Here is a 21,365-nt window from a genome sequence, read left to right as displayed (position 1 = left end):
ACACTGATATTCGATATGCACTCCTTCAAAGCGTCGTGAAACGCGAAGAGAAACGCGACGAGCGCCGTGTCTTCCCTCTAGCCTGGACTTTAATTCTGGCTGTTAAGACGGCTGGTAAACACCAATTAAGATTTTTATAGACAGACGTAACCAGTAATTTAGAAAAGCTTTGATAAACCCTCGAATCTAAAACACCATGGCCGCACGTTCCAGCGTCGCTGAAGCATCTGTACGGAGTGCTTCAGCGGTACGTACAACGAGAAAATACTAGAGAACGGGAAAGGCAACGGCGGCTGCGAGAAGACCCCGAAGCGATGGAAGCCCCACGCGAAAGATGACGTGCCCGTAGATTTATGGGAGGTACGAACGCTTGGTTTCAGCGCGAGTTTCTGTCTCTGGAGTTTGGACATCCGTGTTGTGTCTGTGACTGTCTGTGGTTTAACACGAACCTATCTGCGCTGAGACTCAATGTAGAAACAACCCAGCATCACCCAGCTAAAGCAGCAACCTAGAAGCAACCATAATCGTCCAGCTTCGCAGTTTTAAGCCTAGCGCGGCTTACTGCAAGTGTCGTCATTTTTTACAGCAGAGCTGTTATGGTCGAGGTTTGCGGTGTGTCGTAGATATAAAATTATCATCATCATGAACCGGCACGCGCGCAATGACCGCCCATGCAATCTGTGCAGATGATTAACACGAAAAGCTGAAACGTGCCCACCAGCTCTGATTCGACCCTGCCTTGGGCGACTTAGTGTCAGCAGCGCTAGTTTTTTCTAAATATTCGATTTACCGTTAGTCGGTAATGGTCGCTGCAACGCATTTAGCTTTTTTGTGTTCGGTTATATCACACCGTTGCTTTACCGCTAAACAAGCTTGTAAGAAAAAAAAGATTTCGCTTTAAGCGGCGTATTCTGTATTCGGCTCGGACAGTAGCGTACTGCAGAGTTAGGTTCTGTAGGCTTGAAAAGTAGCGAAAACTCAAGCTAAAGATAGCGAAAATTAGCGATGCCAATTTCTAACTTTTTCTAACTTTTTCACCCTTCTATGGATTAATACATTTGCTTTCGAAACATCGCCTAAATGTGAAATTAATTTTTCTCTAGGCTGCGAAGCAACGCCTTTCCCCTTCAAACTACAGGCGCAACCAAAAGAGGGCTCTACATCGTTACTGAGCAAATAGCATAAGAGACATATGGCGTCGAAAGGAAGTATCCACTCATAAAACGTTAAGCCTGTTTTAAGCGGGGTGTTTCAGCGGAGATAGTCCCAAGTCCTTGACTACACAAGCTCAATTGGGAGATCTGTGGCAGTAACTACACTTTCCCATTTACCCCTTGGATCACAGCAGCCAACCCGACACTCGGTTAGTTGGTTGGTTGGTAGTTCCTCAGAAACGTGGAACTACCCGCCGCGAGGCATCGGCCAAGAAACGGGCGGTGCCTTGTTTTAGAAAAATAAAAGCTGATTAATCAATGGAAATAAGAAAAAAAATAAAATAATAATAAACAAATTTTCGGCGCACTACTCCTTAATTTGGCTCATATTTTCTTCCTCATTGATAATCCTCCTTGTGGGCAATTAGTACAGAAAAATCTGCAAATCGCCCCGCGAACGCATATAAAACCGCATTCTTGCTTAGCCAAGCACTATTTATTGATTCCCTTTGACGGCCAGTAATGTTCCTAGCATAAAGCCCGAGGCCGACGCTAGTAGGGCAAACCAAGAAATAGAAGAAGAAGACGTTGTCCGCATGCTGCCGTCGGTCGACCGGCCAGCGACACTCGTCGAGGACGGACCCCACGTCCGCCCAGAGGACTTCTCCAAGCCTCAGCCTCTCGCCTGGCTTCCCGTGCTGCTGGTGTCGGCGCTGCTTTCGTGGGCCTACTACGCCTACGTTCTGGTCTTCTGCCAGGTAATCGTCGCGCACGAGAGCATCGCGAAGGCAGTAGTCTTCGGCGCTGGATTCCATCTGCTACTCTTTATGTGCGTATGGTGAGTCGCGCGGAGCCCACCAGGGCGTTTGTTTGTTTTGTGCGGTGCACTGAGGCGTTGCGCCTACCGCCGCCCATGTTTCGCTTTGAGCACACATATTCACAGTTTCATGGCCTCCGAGGCCGGGAGTGCGCGAGGAACAATATCGCGGAGGCCGTGTCTGACTGTACACCTGCGTTTTGCAGAACGTTGGAATCAACCACGGACATTTTAAATGCTGTGGCACACCCCAACCGCACCGATACGGTGTTTGCGTCGTGTGTGCTTTCGTGCAGTGAACAAGCTTAACGACTTAGCCGGCTTTAATTGTTTGCATCATGTTATAATAGTCCTCGGCGCCGCCATGCTTCTTTTAAAGGATCCGAATGCTTCAATATATTTCCGTGTGTAGCTGCTGGAATCCAAGAAGCCATGGTACCTTCTAACTGAAGCAAGGTGCGTGACAGGGCTATATTTAGTATTCCATAGTTACCTAAAGAGCACGGGAGAGGCACAAAGACACAGGAGTGGCGCTGAGCCACTCCTCGTCGGTCCTCTGTCTTTGTGCCTCTCCCGTGCTGTTTAGGTAGCTATGGTGCCTTCACAGGCATCCTTCGCGCCCTCGGCGGGTCCTCTGTGTACTTTTCAGTTGCTTTGCGACATCGAGGAATATTGCTACAGGCAGTGCTGCTCTCGCCATCCTGCAGGTCGTACACAAAAACGACGGGGACGGCGATCTCCGAGGTGCCACCTGCGTACCTGCTGAGCGTCGGCGAGCAACAGGCACTCGCCAACTCCCACAACAGGCGCACGCGGCGTGGTCTGCTCGAGATGCTGGCATCGGAGAGGGGCATTATCACCGTGGGACCGGACGGTTGCGCGCGCTACTGCGAATCGTGCCAGCTGCTCAAGCCGGACAGGTGCCACCACTGCTCCGTATGCCGAAGGTGGGCCCACGTATCTATGCACGTGAACTTGAAACCATACAATACCTACATAAAAGAACGAAATTAGTTAATGATTACAAATGTGGCAGTCATAGGAAGTACCATGCGCCATCTACGAGACTTATAGTAGGTCAACGTTTTTGCAGCTACATGGACATGAAACTGGGTGCCGTTAATAGCAAGATTTGTGAACTTCCACCATTCTCTAATGGGAGTGGAACCATGTATGATCATGTGGCAGTGCTGACGTCAACATTGTGCTTATTCTCGACTGTCTGCTTCACACTTCCCCGCAGTCTACCCTTTATTGAGACTCGTGTTCCTTCGAAAAACAAGTGCATTTTCTATTTTATATATCTGAAACTCCAATAACTAAGAATGGAAGCGCATGAACATAAGCAATCGGCAAAAGGGTGAACTAGAAAAGAGAGAACCCAAGAAAAAAAGTCACAGTTTCGCCGCAAGGGCGAAGCAATGAATGCGATAGCAAGAAACTAATGCTATACGAAGTGAGGCTCGCCAATAGATACTCTCAGTTTGAACAGCGCTCCTGGTGGAGAGGCGGCCGAAGCAGCGAAGGAAACTAGCGTGCTTCAAGTGTCGAGCTGTGACACTTGATAGTTCGCGCTCATCTTCTGTTTGTTCGTTTAGCAGCGTCCCTTGAGCTCGAGCGACTTTCGTACGCTCCGTAATATGAGCGCGGACATCACGGTGAAAGCTCGAAACATCCATCTTCCAATAACAGAGAGCTGAGCTAGTTGGTAAGTATTCATTCTAAAAAGACAGGGCGTGCAAACACGGACACAAGAAAGAAGTCAGGACACCACAAACGCGTGCTAGAACGTTTTCATGGTTTTCTAGAAATAGAGTTTGCCCAGTTGAAGTTCAACTTTTGTGCGGCTTTCTGCAACCTTCTACCGGACATGCCAGGAGGATATGTGCCATATTGACCGCGGAATCATGGCGTCAAGTGAGATTTTACCAGGAATGCCTCAAGGTCTGTTGTTCGACTTCGCGTGACGATCACCGCCAGAAGCAGATGTACGCCGACTGGATGAGGGTAGCTAACCAGCATGCGGAATTCATATGGAGGGTAAAACTTCGAGAACTTCAACCATGTAAGAGGAAGATTATTTCTACTGTTTCACCGCAAAATAACCTGCTAATCCTTGGAGGAGCTGCCTTAGATGATAGTCACTGCAAAACCCTAGCCTTAGGTCCTAAATACTGTTTTAAGCCGAACCTGAAGCCAATAGACGTTCTAAGTTTGCCGCGTACAATCACTAGACTTGTTCCTGAAGAAGAGCGTTCCCACTGCATTTCAGACTGCGTTGCTAGCATCAAGGGTTCTAATATGCATCTCAAGTGTTCTGATCCTATCCGGCCTTTGGTTAATTACTGTGTCGAGAAGAAACTCAAGCCAGTAGTTTCAGATAAGGAAGGGTATTTTGTAATTATGCCGGACAGTTTGTTCTCAGAAAAAGCATTAACAGCCATAGGAAAGAATTTTAGGACGGTAAAACTTAAGCCATCGGTAGTTAGGCAACGTGCTGTCGACCTTTTGTTAAGACATAATCTTGAGAGAATAGCTTGTAATGTCAAGAAGGCCAAATCACTTACTTTAGAATTGTTTTTTTCAGCCAAAACACATAAGAACGAGGTTCCGTTTCGAGCAATCGTTTCCGAGCAAGGCACCTGGCAAGTCGCTGTATCTAGTTATTTGCAGAACTGCTTAACGTCTTTGAGGTTTTCAGACCCTTTTCGTATGCGTAATTCTCAGGCGCTAGTTCAGTTCCTCTCAGAGGAGAACCCCGGCTGTCGTAAGGCCTTTAGTATGGATATTGAGGACCTGTATTATTCTTTGCCACATGAGGACTTGTTAAAATGTGTTAATGAATGTATTAACGAACAAGAGCACCAGACGGTTTTCACAGAAAAATGTGGTGTTTCTACCGGGGCATTTCTAGAAATCCTTTCCATGTATTTAAAGTCGACGCTGGTAGGTTGGAAGGAAGGCGTTTTTGTGCAGAAATCAGGGATATGTATTGGTTCTAAAGTTGCTCCGGTTCTTAGTGATTTATACCTTAGCAAGATAGACAGTCTTTTGGAAGGCGCCTTAGGTAATTCGGTTATTAAGGTTTTTCGTTATGTGGACGATTACTTGATTTTTTGTAGTGGTGAGGACTTTGAAAAGGTGGTAACTTCCGTGAGCGAAAAATTTGAATTAAATGGAGGAGGGCTGCGCTTTACTAAAGAGGTGCCTCAGAATAATGGAATACAATTTCTAGACATTTTCATAACGTTCCAGAAGAACCACGTGTGTTGGCAGTATTCTCCTAGATCTTCGAAACCGCTGTTAAATTTTTCGTCAAAGCACTCGAAAGTTGTAAAAAACGGCATCCATCTTCCCCTCACCACGAGAAAACCGCGCGAGCAGACAGCGGATGGGCAAGGTTCTCCCTGCGCAAATATAAGAAGAAGCGAGAGAGCTCGCCAACGACTTTTAAATGCGCCCGTCGCGCTCCTAGCGCCATCTCGCTGGTAATGAAGAAACGCTTATAAGCGCCTGCCGTCTCTGACTCCTGCCAGCGGTAAAGAGTGTGTATATAACGCTCGCCGTTAGCTACCTGAAGAATCTGCGATTTCTGGCGTAGTGGTTAGCGTCACGCGCTGCGGAACGAGAGGTCGCTGGTTCGATTCCGCGCTTCGGAAGCATTTTTCTTTGGGACTTTGATATATATATACATACCTATACATATACGGTGCATGACGACGGCGACGGCAAAATCCAGCCGAGACTGTCCATATAATTGCTGTCGCAATAAAAATCCGGAAAATCCCACGCACTGTGGGAACAGATGCAATGCGAAGCGGCCAGCAAAGAGCTGCGTACATCGCTTTGATTGTCTTTGAGGTAAATGAACTCGGTCATGCCATGACATCTACTTCACTATATATCCCATGTTTGCCATGCATGCATTCATGTACAAGCTGGTATATAGTACCACGCTAATGAAGCGTATAGTCTGGTATATACAATGCATGACCTGTCATTTATGTTCATCATGCACTTGTGTCATGCCATACCAATTTTAGAATATATTCAGTTAACAAAACGGCCGGAAGCGTACCATGACAGAGTCATGTAAATCATGTCGTACAGACAAGCACGTCACGATTTACATGTTACCACCTTTCATTTACGTTCGTCGTAAAGTCACGTCGCGCAATATCAAATTTGCTACATGTCCAAATAGCGAAACGGCAGCAAGCGCACCATGAGGGGGATGTATGTCATGGCGTACATTACATGCATGTCATCATTTTCATGTTACCATCTGTTACTTATATTCTTCATACAGTCGCGTAGCACTATACCAGTATCGGCGTATATCAAGCTAGCGAAACTGCCGCGATCGAACACTGAGCGTGGCATGTAAATCATGCCGTAGATGACATGCCTCTCATGATTTCCATGTTACCACCAGATAGATAGATAGATAGACACAGTCAAAGCCGCGGAAGTTGTTAAGAAATGCTTCGCAATTAAAAACACGAGGTAGTAACAGAGACAAGCACAGGAAGAATGCTGATCCTAAAAAAGTGCCGACTAGGACCAGTTTTGCAGGGTTTTGCAGCGCGCGAACATAGGAAAAAGGACAGAGCAGACAGAAAGAGCGCTGGAGAACCAGTTTGTTATTTCTACATTCCAGTTTCTTCTAGGCTCCTTTCTGTTTGCTGGTTGAGCCTCTCAGGTGCCATCTACGTACTTTTTCCACAAGCCACTCCCACGAATGCCTAAGCTGTGCACAGCACTCTGAACGTACTATTAAAATATGACATTATGATAAGCGCTCCCGCAGTGTGCCTATGCCACGAGCGCATACGTACGGCGTACCAAACCCACTCGCAGATGCATCAAGAAGATGGACCACCATTGCCCGTGGTTCAACAACTGCGTCGGCTTCAACACCTACAAGTTCTTCCTGCTCACACTCTTCTACGCGGTGGCTTTGTGCGTCTACAGTGTGGCCACCCTTGGAGCTCACTTGATTGCGTGGTTGTCGGACCCGTCGCTATTGAAGCCCTACGGCATCCACGTGGGTTTCATCTTTCTCGTGGGCTCCGCGCTGGCCATTGGGCTCGGCTCTTTCCTCGGCGTGCACCTGTCCATGGTGTCGAGGAACGAGACGACGCTGGAGAGGTTGCGCAGTGAGGTCTTCCTAGAGCCCGGAGATTCATTCGACCTCGGCAACCGTTACGAGAACTTCGTGCAGGTGTTCGGTCCACGACGGTCGCTGTGGATGGTTCCCGTGTTCACGAGCATCGGCGACGGCCTCCGGTTCGCGACCAGGCTGCACCCCACGCGAGGCGTCGTCGAGTCTCTGCCGTCAACCTTCGTGGCAACCTATTCTGCGGCCACGTACTCGACGGGCTCATCCAGCCCCGATGTCGTTGCTCCTAGCTTGAATATAGTGCGATAGCAGATTTAGATGCACAGAGACAGCTATACCGAGTGTAACGGGGCTCAAGTTTCCTTATTTTTTTCTTTGATAAAGTCTTATTAAGTTCTGATTTCACTGTCAAACGTTGTCGTTCGTTAATAGGTGAAAAGTGCACTTCCATCATGCATCCTTTTTTAGCAGTTTTTCGGCACATCCCCGAAATAAAGACCGAAAGGGCGAGAAAATCCCGCTTTTGTGTTGATCGTATTAACGTAAACATAAATTAGAGGCACCTCATGCAAGGCCTCCTACCATACTACGTACATTTATCAATACTTCCAGCAATACTGTCACACTACCACTTTGTACGAGTAGACGACACACCCATTAAGAGGCATCACAAAGTCCTGGGAGCGGAGCAACCGAGGCAGACAAATGAATATTTGGCAGCATCATGGTTGTCATGAACTTTGTCTGGGAAGAGCACGTAACGAAGGAATAGAGCTTTGGTCGGCTTGTCGTTGAAGCGCTCGCCGAGGGCCAAGGCCACAGGATTTTCTACCAACACGGGTGCATTAGTAACAGTACTGTAGTTATGCAAAAGCGGGTCAGTTAGCTCATAATCGGAAGGACACTTTTCTCAATATAAGCCAGAGAATGCCAGTTAACTTCTAGAATATGGAAGTGCCTAACCAATCTTATTTGTCTCAAAGGAGCGGGGTCATCAGAACGAAACTAAGAATAAAGGGTTCAGTATGGGGTAAGCATCACAATGTCATGATAGGGACCTGCTGCCATATTCTTGCAACCTATACCCGCATTGCATTTCGCACATTGTAATTAGACATATCGCAAACATTTTGAGGTGTACAAAAGAATTTTGAGAACTTTAAGACCTCGCAAAAATCAATGAAAAAAAGAAACGCCAGGCCTGCGCGTAAAGCGCAGCACAGTGGCAGCGAAAGCTGGAAGAGCGGCATTTCTAGAGCCCGTTCTAAACTATCTTGGGGCTACCAAGGAGGATACGGGGGGCTACTAATACAAGTACACTGGCAAGGTACCCACTACGCCATCAATCACAATTTTTGTGAAGTTGGGAAGCATCCCATACGCCATTGTTACTCATTTTGCGAAGAAGTGAGGTACCCGCTACACATCTGTAAGGCATTATGTGCACTTTGCTGATGCGGCGGCTTATGACAACGAAGAATTATGGCTTGGCCCTTTGTTATGCGCTGAAAGCTTTAAACGACCCACAAGTTACGTAATTTACATTGCGTGACTCCGGTCGTTATATCACTCTCCTACCACGCTATATAACATATGTCAACGTGAGAAAGAGAGAGAGAGAGAAAGAACTTTATTGAGGCCCTGAGCAAACGGATCACGCGGGCTTTATGGGCTTCTAAGCAACGAATACAAGTACTCTTGCGAGGTACCCACTACGCTATAAATCATGATAATTTTTGTGAAGTAGGGAATTGTGCAATATGCCATTTTTCGTCGTTCTGCAGAGAGCCGCGGTATCCGCTAAACACCCGTGAGGCATTATGTGCACTTTGTTGATGCTGTGCCTGATCATGATAAAGAATTATGGCTGAGATCTTTGTAACGACTTCGAAGCATTCAACGACCCACTCGTTCCACAACTCGCATTGTGCGACGCCTGGTTACACAATTCGCTTTGTGTGACACTTCTTTGTTGTTTTACTCTTCTATCACTCTACATTACATATGTTAATGTGGTTCCTTCCCGGCATGAAGCCTGTATAGGGTCTTTTTGCAAAGGAGTTTCAAGCACCGGCATGGCTCTGTTGTATAATACTGGGCTTCCACGCAGAGGGCCCAGTATATATAGGCACTGGATCATGACCTGCATTGTAGTGCCGATGGGAGAAGCCTCTTGTGCGTAGTTGAAAAATAAAGATTCGCAGCGTGCACGTTAACTAAAAGCGGACTGCGGTTCTCTGTGTCTAATCTTTCTTCTGTCTCTCATTTTCCATTAGCAGTGATTTTGTCCTGGGAAACACCGGCGCACACTGCATGCTTCGGCCCTCCGCAGATTTCACGTTAGTGGAGCTGAAACACCCTTCCCTACATGCTTCGCCGCTCCCCAATTTTTGCTGAGGTGTCCCTCCACGTTGCTTCTCTGGTAAATAAAATTGAACACATGAATACAACCACAGCACTTATACGTACTTTCAGCAATCTTTACATCAACCGTATAGAAGCACTAAACATGCGGTACAGTTAGACGGCCAGTTGAACATGCGGCGCTGTATACTAGGCTTCAGGACAAAGGACGACTTCGGCAATGCCTCGTTACGTGGCACAACAACCCGTCTGTCCCCCATATATGCTACCACATATGTCAAAGGAAAGAACAAGCATAATCTTCTTTGTAATTCTCATAGAGCACATGATGCTTAATGAAGCGTTTTTTCTTTGGCACTTAGGCATGTCATTTCGCATAAGGCTGACAATTTCTTTGTTGCCGACATGACGACCTTAACTTTCGTTTTTCATACACCTTCTTCAAGTAGACGGAATTGTGATTAATGTTTCCCCATTGTCCTGTCTCGTTACTCTGCTACTGAAGCCTCTTTTTTAGCTAGCCTTGCCGAACTTCAGCTAAGGCTGAAGTTCGGCAAGGCTAGTTAACTTCATTAGCATGAAGCCTCTTAATATATGCTAATATTCATGAGCATCAGGCCTCTTAAGTGGCACGCCTAATCTTGGAGCTGATGCGCACAAGATCTTAGTGCATTTTCAAAACGCGATTGGACAATAGCTTTTTTTTACCAGCTTAGCGCGCGCAGACTGATACTCTGAGAGCGACTTCTTATCGCGTGGATTCGAACCCCCAGCAGTCCTTTTCTCAAAACCAGAGCCTCAGGTCCAAACACTTAATTACATTATTTTGCGGTAGCTCGAGGGTTATGACCAGGTGGTCTAAACACCTATAAAATATAGACAATGTACAGGAAACAACTCCATCGCGACTATCTTTACCTGCACTACGCAGTGTTAAGTAATCACTAACGAAACCGAAGATTTTTAGCACACGAGATTCATGGACTTCGCTTAAAATCTGCCAATACACGCCAAAACCAAGTCACTGAGAATGGGGGCAACAGGCGATCCAATACACACCTTTTCGCAAATACATTTCGTGAGAAAATTGCACAACATTTGAGGTGGGATACAAAGTCAAAAATTCAAGAAAGCCTGCGCCAGCCATAGAGACATCATTTTTAACACGAAAGTGTTTTATGCCGAGGTCCACCACGGCTTCACTTACGTATTTCTGTCGCGGATATGACGTTGTAAAATATATATTAACTGATGGCAAAGAAGAAAAACGAAGAAAGAGTTATGTTGCCGAGAGTGGAACCTACGACCCCTTGCTCCGCAGCGCGCGGCGCGAAACCACTCGGCCACAGAGTGTACGTTGTTCAGCTTTTAACGGCGAGCACCATTTATATGCACCATTTACTGTTAGCGTACTCGGCGCTCGGTGGCTTCAGCGTGTTCTTGCTATGACTAGCGAGATGGAACGAAGAGCGCGCAGGGCGTACTTTAAAGGTCGTGGCCCCGCGCGTTCCACTTTTATAGCTTTACTACATCTGCGGCAACATAAGGTGACAGTTGGGAACGTGATTGATGTACCGCCCTTTTATTCAATAACGCGTAAAAAAATATTGTTGATGAAGTGCGGCGTTCCGTTGCCGCCTGTTCAGTAATAGAGCACTTGTTCGCTCTTGTAGCCGATGTCTGCAAGTGCTGGCCGGCACACCTTATCGATGAGCGATGGCGGACCACAGCAGAGAATGAGAGACTTGGAGTTCGGCGCGGGAAGGTGCGCGGCCATGATGTAGCGGTTCAGTGGTCCCTGAATAACGCCTGGCATCAGTTGCAGCGAAGGCATCTCGGACAACACGTGGCAGATCCTGTAACAGCCCAGAGGTCGAGCAACTTATGTCAACACGTTTTGTTGGTTTGAAGCATTCTGCTTGCCGCGGCGTCCTCTGGCTAACCATTAAGGCCGCAAGTTTATTTCGCTCTCCTCCCTGATATCTGCTGTATGCCACTCGATAGGCTTGCTCGGTCGCCTTCGCGACACTGCGCTTTTGTTTCACATGCGTGTCACGACTAAAACGCAGCACGTTGCATGGCATGAGCAGTATACTCACAAAGGGGCAGAAGTAGCATGCTACAATCAAACGTCCACAACTTGCGGAATATAACGGGCGTTTTTAATGCGTAACGCGGCCACATATACGCCTCAGCTGCAGCGATAATGGCTAAACGAAGAAGTAATTCAACGATTATTTTGTAAGAAAAGTAACACGTTCTAAATTTTTCTACTCCTGACTCTAAAACAAACTTTGTTATGAAAATCATAGGACAAACACTATTTTCAAATTATCCCCTCCCATCTTTCTTTTCGTTTTTGATGTCTCAGCGCTCCACAGCTCAGGTGGATTCTAGCAGTTAAAGGCACGCTTCTGGAAAACTTAATTCGCAGGTCAGTGAATGTTGCCAAAATTTTAAGTACACATATCTAGAATGGGGTGCTAGTTATAGAATCTACAGAACTCCCGACACATCAACTTCAGCCGCGCAAGTAGACGCGTCTGAATAATTGAACATAGAATTTGCATATTCTAGGTGCCAGTGGAGAATTCCTCAGGAGGAATGATACAGCAGCTGCGGCAACTTTTCGACTCCGCATGTAAAATCCTATTTTCCTAAAGTTTATATATATAGCGGGACGTTCGTGCGAAAGTTTTAGGCTCAAACTACAAGAAAATACGCTGCGCAAAGCTGGCGAAATATTGAGTTTTTTATCGAAAAACAAGGACGCCATCATTTCCGGGCACTGGAAGGGACGGATGTGCTAGAATAAAGCGCGTTTCCGTATCCAAAAGAGAGCAGCACGAGAACTTCCGGTCGCCGTCACATTCCGAAGAGTCACGTGACTCGAGCAAAATAACGTCATGTGTGACATCATCGGTAGAGGGGCACGTCAGCGTCAACTCTGCTTCTGGAAGCAGTGATGGGGGAAAGCTAGTAAGAACCTCGAAGCGACACGGCGTAGTTTACTGGTCCCTGCAGCGACACAGGCCAGCCACTGACTGACACTGGCAACATAGCGATACTTATGCAATGCCAGGCAGTACATTTTCCTTTCATTCAAATTTTGGTTTTCGTATTACGTCATACGTGACGTTTCTCCTCACGTCACGCGACTCCCGCATGCGACGGCGACCGCGCATTGCTCCCACGCTCTTTGGGATATGGGAACACGCTAGAATGCAAGGGTCTTCGGCATGACCTTCGAAATTTAGTCAGCTAAGTGGTGTCAGCATAGCGAGGAAAAATTTTGGAAGGGCTGGAGTCTTGCGTCATATGCCCCCATCAGCACGTGCTTGCTTATGTACGCTTTGGTGCTATTTGAATGGTGAGCACAAAAATGTAAGAATCGCGAGCTTTGCTGTCTTGCCGATTGCTTCAGTGTAGTAGATAAAGACCGACCATGCGCTATCTCCGACAGGATCGGTCACGTTTTCCGCTGGGTATCACGACGACAGACGACTGCGTGCACGGCATACCGCATAATATTCTAAGCAAGTGCTCTGTTCCTAGCTTATCTGCATAATGATATGCAATTAAACCACGTCACATTTCCCACACAATCTGCATCATGTTTTCCAGAGAATCCGTCGCGAGGTTCACGCACTAGGTTTACCGAACCAATAAACACAAGCGAACCAATAAAGCCAGATTTAGAAAACGACATTTTACCATATGGAAGATAAGCCTCACAAGAATTGGCTGAATCCGTTGTTGAGCAGACGGCATATACCTTGCATAGATTACAATGCGACATCCGAGCTGAGAAGCCCGGAGAACTCGCGGCGCTGTGTAGAGTCTTTCGATACTTACAAACACATGTCCCTTACAGCTCCCACTTTCTTGCACTGACGTAGGCCGCTGAGTATAGCGGACAGAAAATGCAGCGGCAATTAGTGAGAGGCCGGTGCAACCCATTTCCCTCTGCACAACCAGAATTTGCCATGTAAACAATGCACTAAGATATACGCAAAATTATAGGTTTTAGTTTTCACTTTATCTGGAAACTTGCAGGGACTTCCCCTAAACCGCGAAACAAAATAGAAAGTGAAGCATACACAAGTGACACTTCTCGTCACTTCTGTAATAGGTTGATGGTTCAAGTGACCGAAAGTTTCTCGGAGTTGACGCATCCTGCTGTTATCGCGAACACGTATGTACCTACATAAACTGTACGCTGATATTTTAGAAGACAACCGCAACTTCTACACAACAAAGCTGGAGACTGGATGATTCAAACATTCCATGCCTTTGTGACACGGGTGTTTTGCGTTCTGTTCGTTTATTGGTCGGCGCTGAACGAATAGCCAGCACTGGATCTGAATAGTATGAGCGACTCTGTGATTTGTGGAATGCTCTAGGTTTGGGTGCTACAGAACGCGACGACCTCAAGGTCCAGTGGGATAAGCATACCTGAAGGTTGACGAATGTGACCTGGCGTAGTCGTTGAGCTCACTGCATGCGATGATTTCCCTCGTGCTGTGGTTGACGTCGATCATGCGCACGAGCGTGCAGTCTGTGCTGTCCGCGAACATATTGCGCAGCAGCTGCAGCATCGGTGTCACACCGCTGCCGGCCGCGATTAGGCCTAGTCGTTTGACAGGGGGTAGTCGATCGCCGTGGGCGGTAACGAAGGCGCCGTGGCCTTCGTAGACGAACTTCCCTCGAGGACCCCGTATCTGTGATGCGCCAATAGTGACGTCCACATGTATTTGACATAATTGTTTAACCGAGGATATCGATTGCGTGGGTTTCGCTACAGCCTACACATATAACATGACTTTTAAACAAAGTTTGAGTAAGGTAACTTGATCTTATTGGAAGTCAAGCTTGTCGGTGACTAGCGGTCGGTGTAATGTTTTGCTATGGGACGCACAGTTTTTCTCTTTTACTGTGACCGGATTTTACCGGCTAAAAACTATTACAGGGAATCTTCGATTGTCGGACTTCTGGCAGTTCGCTAGCAGTAAGAGCTAGACAGAGGTACGCCAGCTAGTTTAGGTCGGGACAGGAAACAACGTCATGGTCACATGTGTTGGAATCCCGAGCCAATCCGAAGATGCCCAAAGAATTTCAAAATCGAACGCTGGGACAGCCAGCGTAAATGTAAACAAACGCCACTGCCGTGGCAGCAAACGAAACTTTGCGTCGAGTGAGCGTTAGTTTTTTCTCCGTTGCCCGCTTGGAAATATGGGTTAGGTTTGCGGAAGAGTTGAAGTGATATTCTCGAGCATACGTATTTGAGACATGATCACGTATGATCGCAAGATCACGCGCCACTCGCCCATCTGTGAACAAAACAGCCAGCTGGCGCACGGCGCCTCGAGAACGATGCAGGGTGAGCTGCTGCGCCGCTAGCGACTTAACAAGCTCACCTCTACGTAGTACATGTAACAATTGCTCTACAACACGACGCGAGATCTCGACGCAGGATTCGATCCCGCGACCTTCGGGTCAGAAGTCGAGCACGGTAACCACTAGACCCCCGTGGCGGTTGAACGATTCGCTGTATAGAACTAATTCGCTGGCGTTTTTTTTTTTTTTTGCCAGTTCCATATATGCGGTTTTGAATGTGTATCTGCTGTATACTATGCGAGGCAATGCAAAATTCATTTAGGGCGCCGACCTTGGCTTACCGAGGCAGTCACTTAACATAGGAAAATCAAAGGTGCTATCATTAAATTCGATTGTTTTTTTCTGAAGTATTCCCAAGAACCGTTGGCAACTGCAGCGGGCAAAACAGTCATAAAAAATTTCGCTTGCAGCGCAGGCTTTCTTTAGGCTAAGCTTGTCGTGAGTTACAGTACGGTGGCGGCAGCGGCGGCGACGGCAGCGTTGTATGGAAAAAACACGACGCTTGCGAATGTATAGAAATGCGGCCATCCAATGTGTGCTGGTTACATGCGCTGCGCCGTTTTTCAATAACTGATGCTCTCTCAGTTGTGAGTTTGTCGGCGATCAGGCGTTTTACTGATAAGCCAATCTGATCTTTTATCGAGGTCACTTGTCACGTCAGGTTGCCCCATTTCATTGCTGCCTGTATGTGAACGCGTGACCGTCGTTGTTGCCTGTAGTAACTGAAGTGTCGCGCTACTAAGCACGTGGATGAAAGTGCGACTCCCGGCACGGAAGGAGGAAAAAATTAAAAGGGAACATTGCATTATGTGACAGAAAGAAAGAAACAAACAAAAATGTTAGATCAGGAACGCACACACCAAGTTTCGCTTGCAGCGATAGAGGAAGGGACCCGAATTTTTTTTATCCTACACATTCTAAAAAAAAAATAACTCCGCATCACTGCATACCTTGGCGAGGCAATCACTTAAGATAGAAAAACCAAAGTTGGTCTGACTATATTCTATTGTTTATATGAACTATTTCAAAGAACTGTTAGAAACTACAGCGCGCAAAGCAGATCATAAAAAATTTAACTTGCAGCGCATGATTTTTGTCTCAAATGTCCTCGGAAAACTCCTCCTGCCTTGACGCCAGGAAGGGCCTTGAAAAAATATTTGTGTATATCATCCCATCAAGTGCCGGAACAAGCTGCCATACTCTCTCTCCTCTGGACGACAGTAGACATCAGATTTTCACCGACTCCCGAGTGGCGGTTAGGGCCCTTACATCTGGCTCAATTTCGGCTGAAGCTTCCAGAATTCGTAGCGAGAGGGGCATCTCTTCGCATATGATCACTTGCTGCTTGGCACATCTCGGCTCCCAGTTGTCCCCTATGACCAATCTCAGTGGACTTGCAAACTCCCAAGAGCGCGCACTAACCCACCGCGCCAGGACAGACGAGGCTCGGGGAGAAGGTCGCGTGATGTTCAAAGATATTTTATTTACTTTTCGCGAAGTTACCAAACACTACCATTCGGGCAGGCGTGCCTTCCCTCTACCACACGGGAAGCTGTCTAGGTCTCAGACAGCTACAGTTCGAATAATGCAGACCAGGTCCTATCGTAGTTTGTCTTTTCTAGGCACCTGCACGGGCCTTCGACCCCACTTGTCCGGACTGCGGTGAGCGCAGTTGCTTAGATCACATGATCTCGTAGTGGCCTTCATTACAGATACCTCAACGAACCACTAAACATAAATCCAATTCTGTGATCAAGACTTCCGATTCACTACCACACAAGGGCCGTCCACAGGGCCAACAATGCAGCGATGAGATTTGGCCTTCCGGTCATCAAGTGCGAGCGCCCCGCGGTGCTGCTCTGATCAAGCGGTGTTCCTGAGGACCTCAATATGGTTATTTGTCTGTCTGTCTGTCTGTCTGTCTGTCTGTCTGTATGTATGTATGTATGTATGTATGTATGTATGTATGTATGTATGTATGTATGTATGTATGTATGTATGTATGTATGTATGTATCTCTCACGGAAAACAAGGACGCGATTATTCCACATCCGAGAAGATCGTTTCCAATACGAAAGGTTTATGTGGTAGTATGGCGACCACACGACCCATACTTGATCAACACGAAAGGAGCAAGCATACCTGGACCTCGTCTCCAGGCTGTAGACTGTCCAGGAACTGGGACATCAGTCCTCCCTGGGGAAACCGTGGAGACACGCCGGCCTTGTACACCTTGACGATGATGTCGAAGGTTCCGCGCCGGTCACACGGACTCACGGGCGTGTAGGGCCGCATGAGGAGTCGGTTGCCGGCCAGTGCACGCACCATTATGTGCTCGCCAACGCGCACGCCCAGTCTCTGTCGTGCATTGAAATAAGGATAATGACTTGGTGTCTTTTTGCGTACTGGGAATGTTGGCAGCAAAAAGCTTGCAAGTTTCAGCATAGTACCAATGAAGAATAAATTCGGTAACAATGTTAATGTAAGTAATCGTGTTCCGTGTGGGCGGTATTGATAATGTATAACTTGTTCTGTTCTCATCTAGGTTATGATTAATGTACCCCCTTCCAAGTACAGGTATGATGTTGGTTTGCGGTTTTTACATGCTGTGGCCCATAAATCGTTGTCACGAGAGCGATGAGCGATGTGTGTTTCTGTTTACTTGTTTATTTGTAGCTGAGGGTGTCCGCGTGATATTATATGAGGGGTAGGCAAAAAATGGCAGTGGTTCACAAGCAACGTGGTAACTGAAGCGTACAGAATTGACTGATGAGCCTGTAATGGAACTGTTCATACAACTGATGTTTAATAAGTCTAAGATTACATGCGTATACGTCAATTCCATGATCTCTGCTTCGCCATCCGGCGAGGATTGAAAGTGGGAGCCACTGCCACGGTTGTTGCTTCACTTGGATTTCCTTCCCGCCAGTCTTCGGGTTGGTCTCGGGATTCGGTTCGGGCGTAGTGCGCTTCGACGCGTGCGCGATTGAGAGTTCTTTCGGGCTACACTTAATATGCCACACGGGCTCCGCTCAAAAAACCACAATAAACAATGGCTCTTTACGACTCTTTCAGACTGGGTGCTATCTGTTTGCACGGCGAGGTGAACAGGAAGCTCGTTCAGTTTTTTTTCTTTTTTTTTCACATGCATGCGCATTACTTTTAGAAGGATTTCGTAAGTGTGCGTTTGAGTTATACGGCTTTAGGATGACAATGACGTAATTTCCGGTGGGCTGGTAGAGACATAGAGACCAAATTTTTGCGGTGAGAGGAGGAGAAGGAGAAAAACTTTATATACCCCAGTACACGAGTCAAAGTCACCATTAGTAACCAGATTTGAAGCGGCATATGATGCGGTTATCCTGAGTAATTGCGTAGGTCAGCGGTTACAATAACATTTTTGACGTCGCGTTTCATCCCGTGACCACTGTACGCGAGAGGGGGGAGGCTTGCCAGAATTAGCGTTAGCAGACTGCCGGCGACGAGTTAGTTGGCTGACAGTTGGCTGAGATCTTTGATTCGGCATGACCGCTCTTGAACATTAGCACCGTTCTTTTTGGTGACGATCACTACATTTATCTTACGACAAGCTTCTTTGCCCGTTTGTCAATATGGTCCATGCCGAGGGATGGTTGGGCGCAATGCAAAATAAACGTGGAAACAAACCAACCGGCACTTTTAGTGACCCTGCATTTAGCACGTGAGAATTGTCGCTCAGGTGCTGCAGATGTTTGTACGATCGACAATCTGTTGCCATGCATACAGGTTTGCGCACAGCAATGGAGGGGGAAATGGGGGCATGAATTGATTTTTCAACTTGTAATTTTGATTCTTATTCATGGAGCCCATGTCAGCTGGTATATCTCCGATAGAATTATAGCAAATAGTGTTAAACCAATCTGAGTATAACTATAGACCAACTCTCGCTTCATAAGAATCTCCAGCCCTCTTTGGTAATGGACCTCACGTTAGCCTCACTTGCACCATTACCACTGACCGGCCAAAGGGCTTGAATTGTCAATAGCCGCTCTATAGTGCTTTGCACATCGCTCTTTATTGAAACGAATCGCGTACAACAAGAAAGATACATGCCTAAATCGTATACCGTAGTGGAAAACGTTCATACTGGCCTCTCTTTGACGAATTGTTTGACCAAATCATTTGACACTTAGTGTGAAAAAATATTACATTTTCTACTCGCACTACATCACGACTGCATGAGGATTTTTTTAAAGTAGTTTCAAGCAGAGGAGTGGCTCTGCGGTAAAATACCTCACTACCACGCAAAAGAGCTCGGCTTCAGTCCGGCTCAACCCCCCTCCCCTTCCGGTTTTTTGTTATTTCTTATTTGCATTGTTCGCATCAATCGAAACTTTTCGCTCACGGACAACAGCGATCTTTCGCTCACATGTCAACGTAGCCGACACCGCAATTTCTGCGAGATGGGCTCTTTAAAGGGACACTAAAGGCAAATAACAATTCATGTCAGAGTGTAAGCTCAATGTATGACAACTTCTAAAACGGCAATATTATCAAGAGCAGTGCCCTACTTACCCAGAAATTAGGCTAAATGTATCACATGATGAGCGCCACGAGTGGGACATTTTCGAGGTGATCCCGATGACGTATGAGCGTCTGCCTACAATAAATCACAAGTAATCAAACTAGCAGCAATAAAAAAGAACCTTCCATGCATCAAAAGACGTAATAAAATGCTGTTTGTTCGTTTCCGTTTGATTCATGGAAAAAATAACCTCTGTGGCGTTGCCATGGGGAACGGCGCGCGTGGTTCAAAGGTTCCGTTTTCGCCGAACTGTGCTTCGTCCGGCGCCCTGCTTTGCGCACGCGGTCGCGCCTCAGTGGTAGTTTCGGGATCGCGTACTGCCGCGTGTGTTTTGCGCGCTCGTGAAAGTCGCTCTGACAGAAAGTTCGACAAAATGCCGCATGCGTGTGATACTGCCGGATGCCCGAATGGTGCACAACGCCAGTGCTGCAGCAAGGAAACCGATGTGTCTTTTCACTGAGTGCCGCGGAATGAACCCTTACGCTAGAAGTCTCGTTTTCAAGTTCTCCGTCCACATCCATTGCGGCGATTGCGGCAAGCTTCGATGGCTTCGATGGCCGTCTTTGCTGCTGTGGGTCCCGCTACTCTCGCTCTGCTGCTACTAGTGTCGGCGGCCGCGCAGTAAAGGCGGGCAACGTTGGGCACGGCAGCAGTGACGTATGGAAGTCCGATTTCAAGCGGGTGATTTGAAGTGCGCTAACGCTATGCGGACCACTAAAACGTGATTTTATTTCAATATAAGCACTTCCTTGGCAAAAAAGTAGCACTAAGAGGTTTCTGGACCGCTATTTCAACAATCAGCGTCGACTTAATATTTGCCTTTAGTGTCCCTTTAACGCTATGGCGCTGATAAAATGAGTATTGTCTTTTCCAACAGTCTCGACTGCTGTGTAAGCGTGGCTCCTCGTCGGCTTACCTGTGTATATTTGGGCAGAGAGAACCGTAGGAGCTTGACGTTACGACCAATCGGCTCACGGCGCTTCAGCGCGACTGTATACAGGCTGCTGGGGTCTGCAAGGAGCACGTCGTCCTTAGTGCGACGGCGCACCTTGCGCAAGACGAACACGGCGGCCAGCAGGCCCGCAGTGAACGTTAGTAGCACGACGAATAGCTGGGGTCGCCGAAGCTTCGAGTACAGAAATAGCATTGTGGAACGACCGGGTTGGTTGGTTAGTTGGGTCCTAGGGGAATGGCGCAACCCACTACGGGGGATGGCCCACAAAGCGTGCGGCAGTAGACTTTGTGATTGGATGGTTGGTTCCTATTGGAGAATAGCTCAACCCGCTACGGGGGATCGGCCACGAAGCGTGCGCCAGTAGAATTTGTGGATATGCGAAAAAGATCATTTATAGTAAAGCAAGAATGTTAGTGGTAATTTTTATTTTTTTATGAAATGGTAAACAAGTGCTAAATAATAGAAATAAATAAATAAATTTAATTAAGGGAATGAAGTTATATATATACTTATAATATTAACATGACAGTCTCTTTGTTTCTTTTATATAACTGAATATGGCATCATATATGCCCCTGTCGCATTGCCCCAGTGCCGACACCCCAGAGAGTGTAATCCCAATATGGAAAGCTCAAGGCCAAGTTTTTTAAAGGTGGTTTCAGTAATATTTGCCTTATGTTTTGGTATCTGCGACATTCTGTGAAGTAGTGCTCCATTGTTTCTGCTTGATTACAATCATTACATTGAGGGGAAGGAACGAAACCAAGCCTGTGCAAATAAAATTTCGGTGGCGGTATTCTTCGTCGCAGTCTAGTTAGGACTACTTCCAATTGCCTTGTACTGCACCATGTGCTATTGCACGGAAACCTAAGGTGCTGAAAATTTGTATTGTTTAGGACAGAAGATTTAGTGCGTTCCTCCTGCATAAAAAATTTCGAAATCCTGCGATCGTGTTATTAGGGGACGGTCTTAGAACATTTAGGACAGGTCCT

At 46.9% G+C, this 21,365-nt stretch overlaps 2 protein-coding genes across 2 annotated transcripts; one reads left to right on the top strand and one right to left on the bottom strand.

Moving 5' to 3' along the window:
• Positions 1-1,750: 1,750 nt before the first annotated feature.
• Positions 1,751-7,402, top strand: LOC119382081 (palmitoyltransferase ZDHHC20-A). Its single transcript, XM_037649813.1, has 3 exons — positions 1,751-1,992; positions 2,679-2,918; positions 6,832-7,402. Exons 1-3 carry the CDS (start codon positions 1,751-1,753, stop codon positions 7,400-7,402), a joined length of 1,053 nt encoding a protein of 350 aa, XP_037505741.1.
• A 3,697-nt stretch (positions 7,403-11,099) lies between these two features.
• LOC119381412 (NADH-cytochrome b5 reductase 3) lies at positions 11,100-20,565 on the bottom strand. The gene is made up of 4 exons (XM_049413000.1): positions 20,335-20,565; positions 16,997-17,212; positions 13,913-14,178; positions 11,100-11,313 (listed from the first exon to the last, which is right to left on the bottom strand). Exons 1-4 carry the CDS (start codon positions 20,563-20,565, stop codon positions 11,100-11,102), a joined length of 927 nt encoding a protein of 308 aa, XP_049268957.1.
• Between the last annotated feature and the right edge of the window lie 800 nt (positions 20,566-21,365).

The sequence above is a fragment of the Rhipicephalus sanguineus genome, chromosome 2, assembly GCF_013339695.2.
Source record: "Rhipicephalus sanguineus isolate Rsan-2018 chromosome 2, BIME_Rsan_1.4, whole genome shotgun sequence".
In the NCBI taxonomy this organism is placed as follows: domain Eukaryota; kingdom Metazoa; phylum Arthropoda; class Arachnida; order Ixodida; family Ixodidae; genus Rhipicephalus; species Rhipicephalus sanguineus.
Note: the sequence above shows the minus strand (reverse complement) of the source record. Positions and strands in the feature narration are given on the sequence as shown.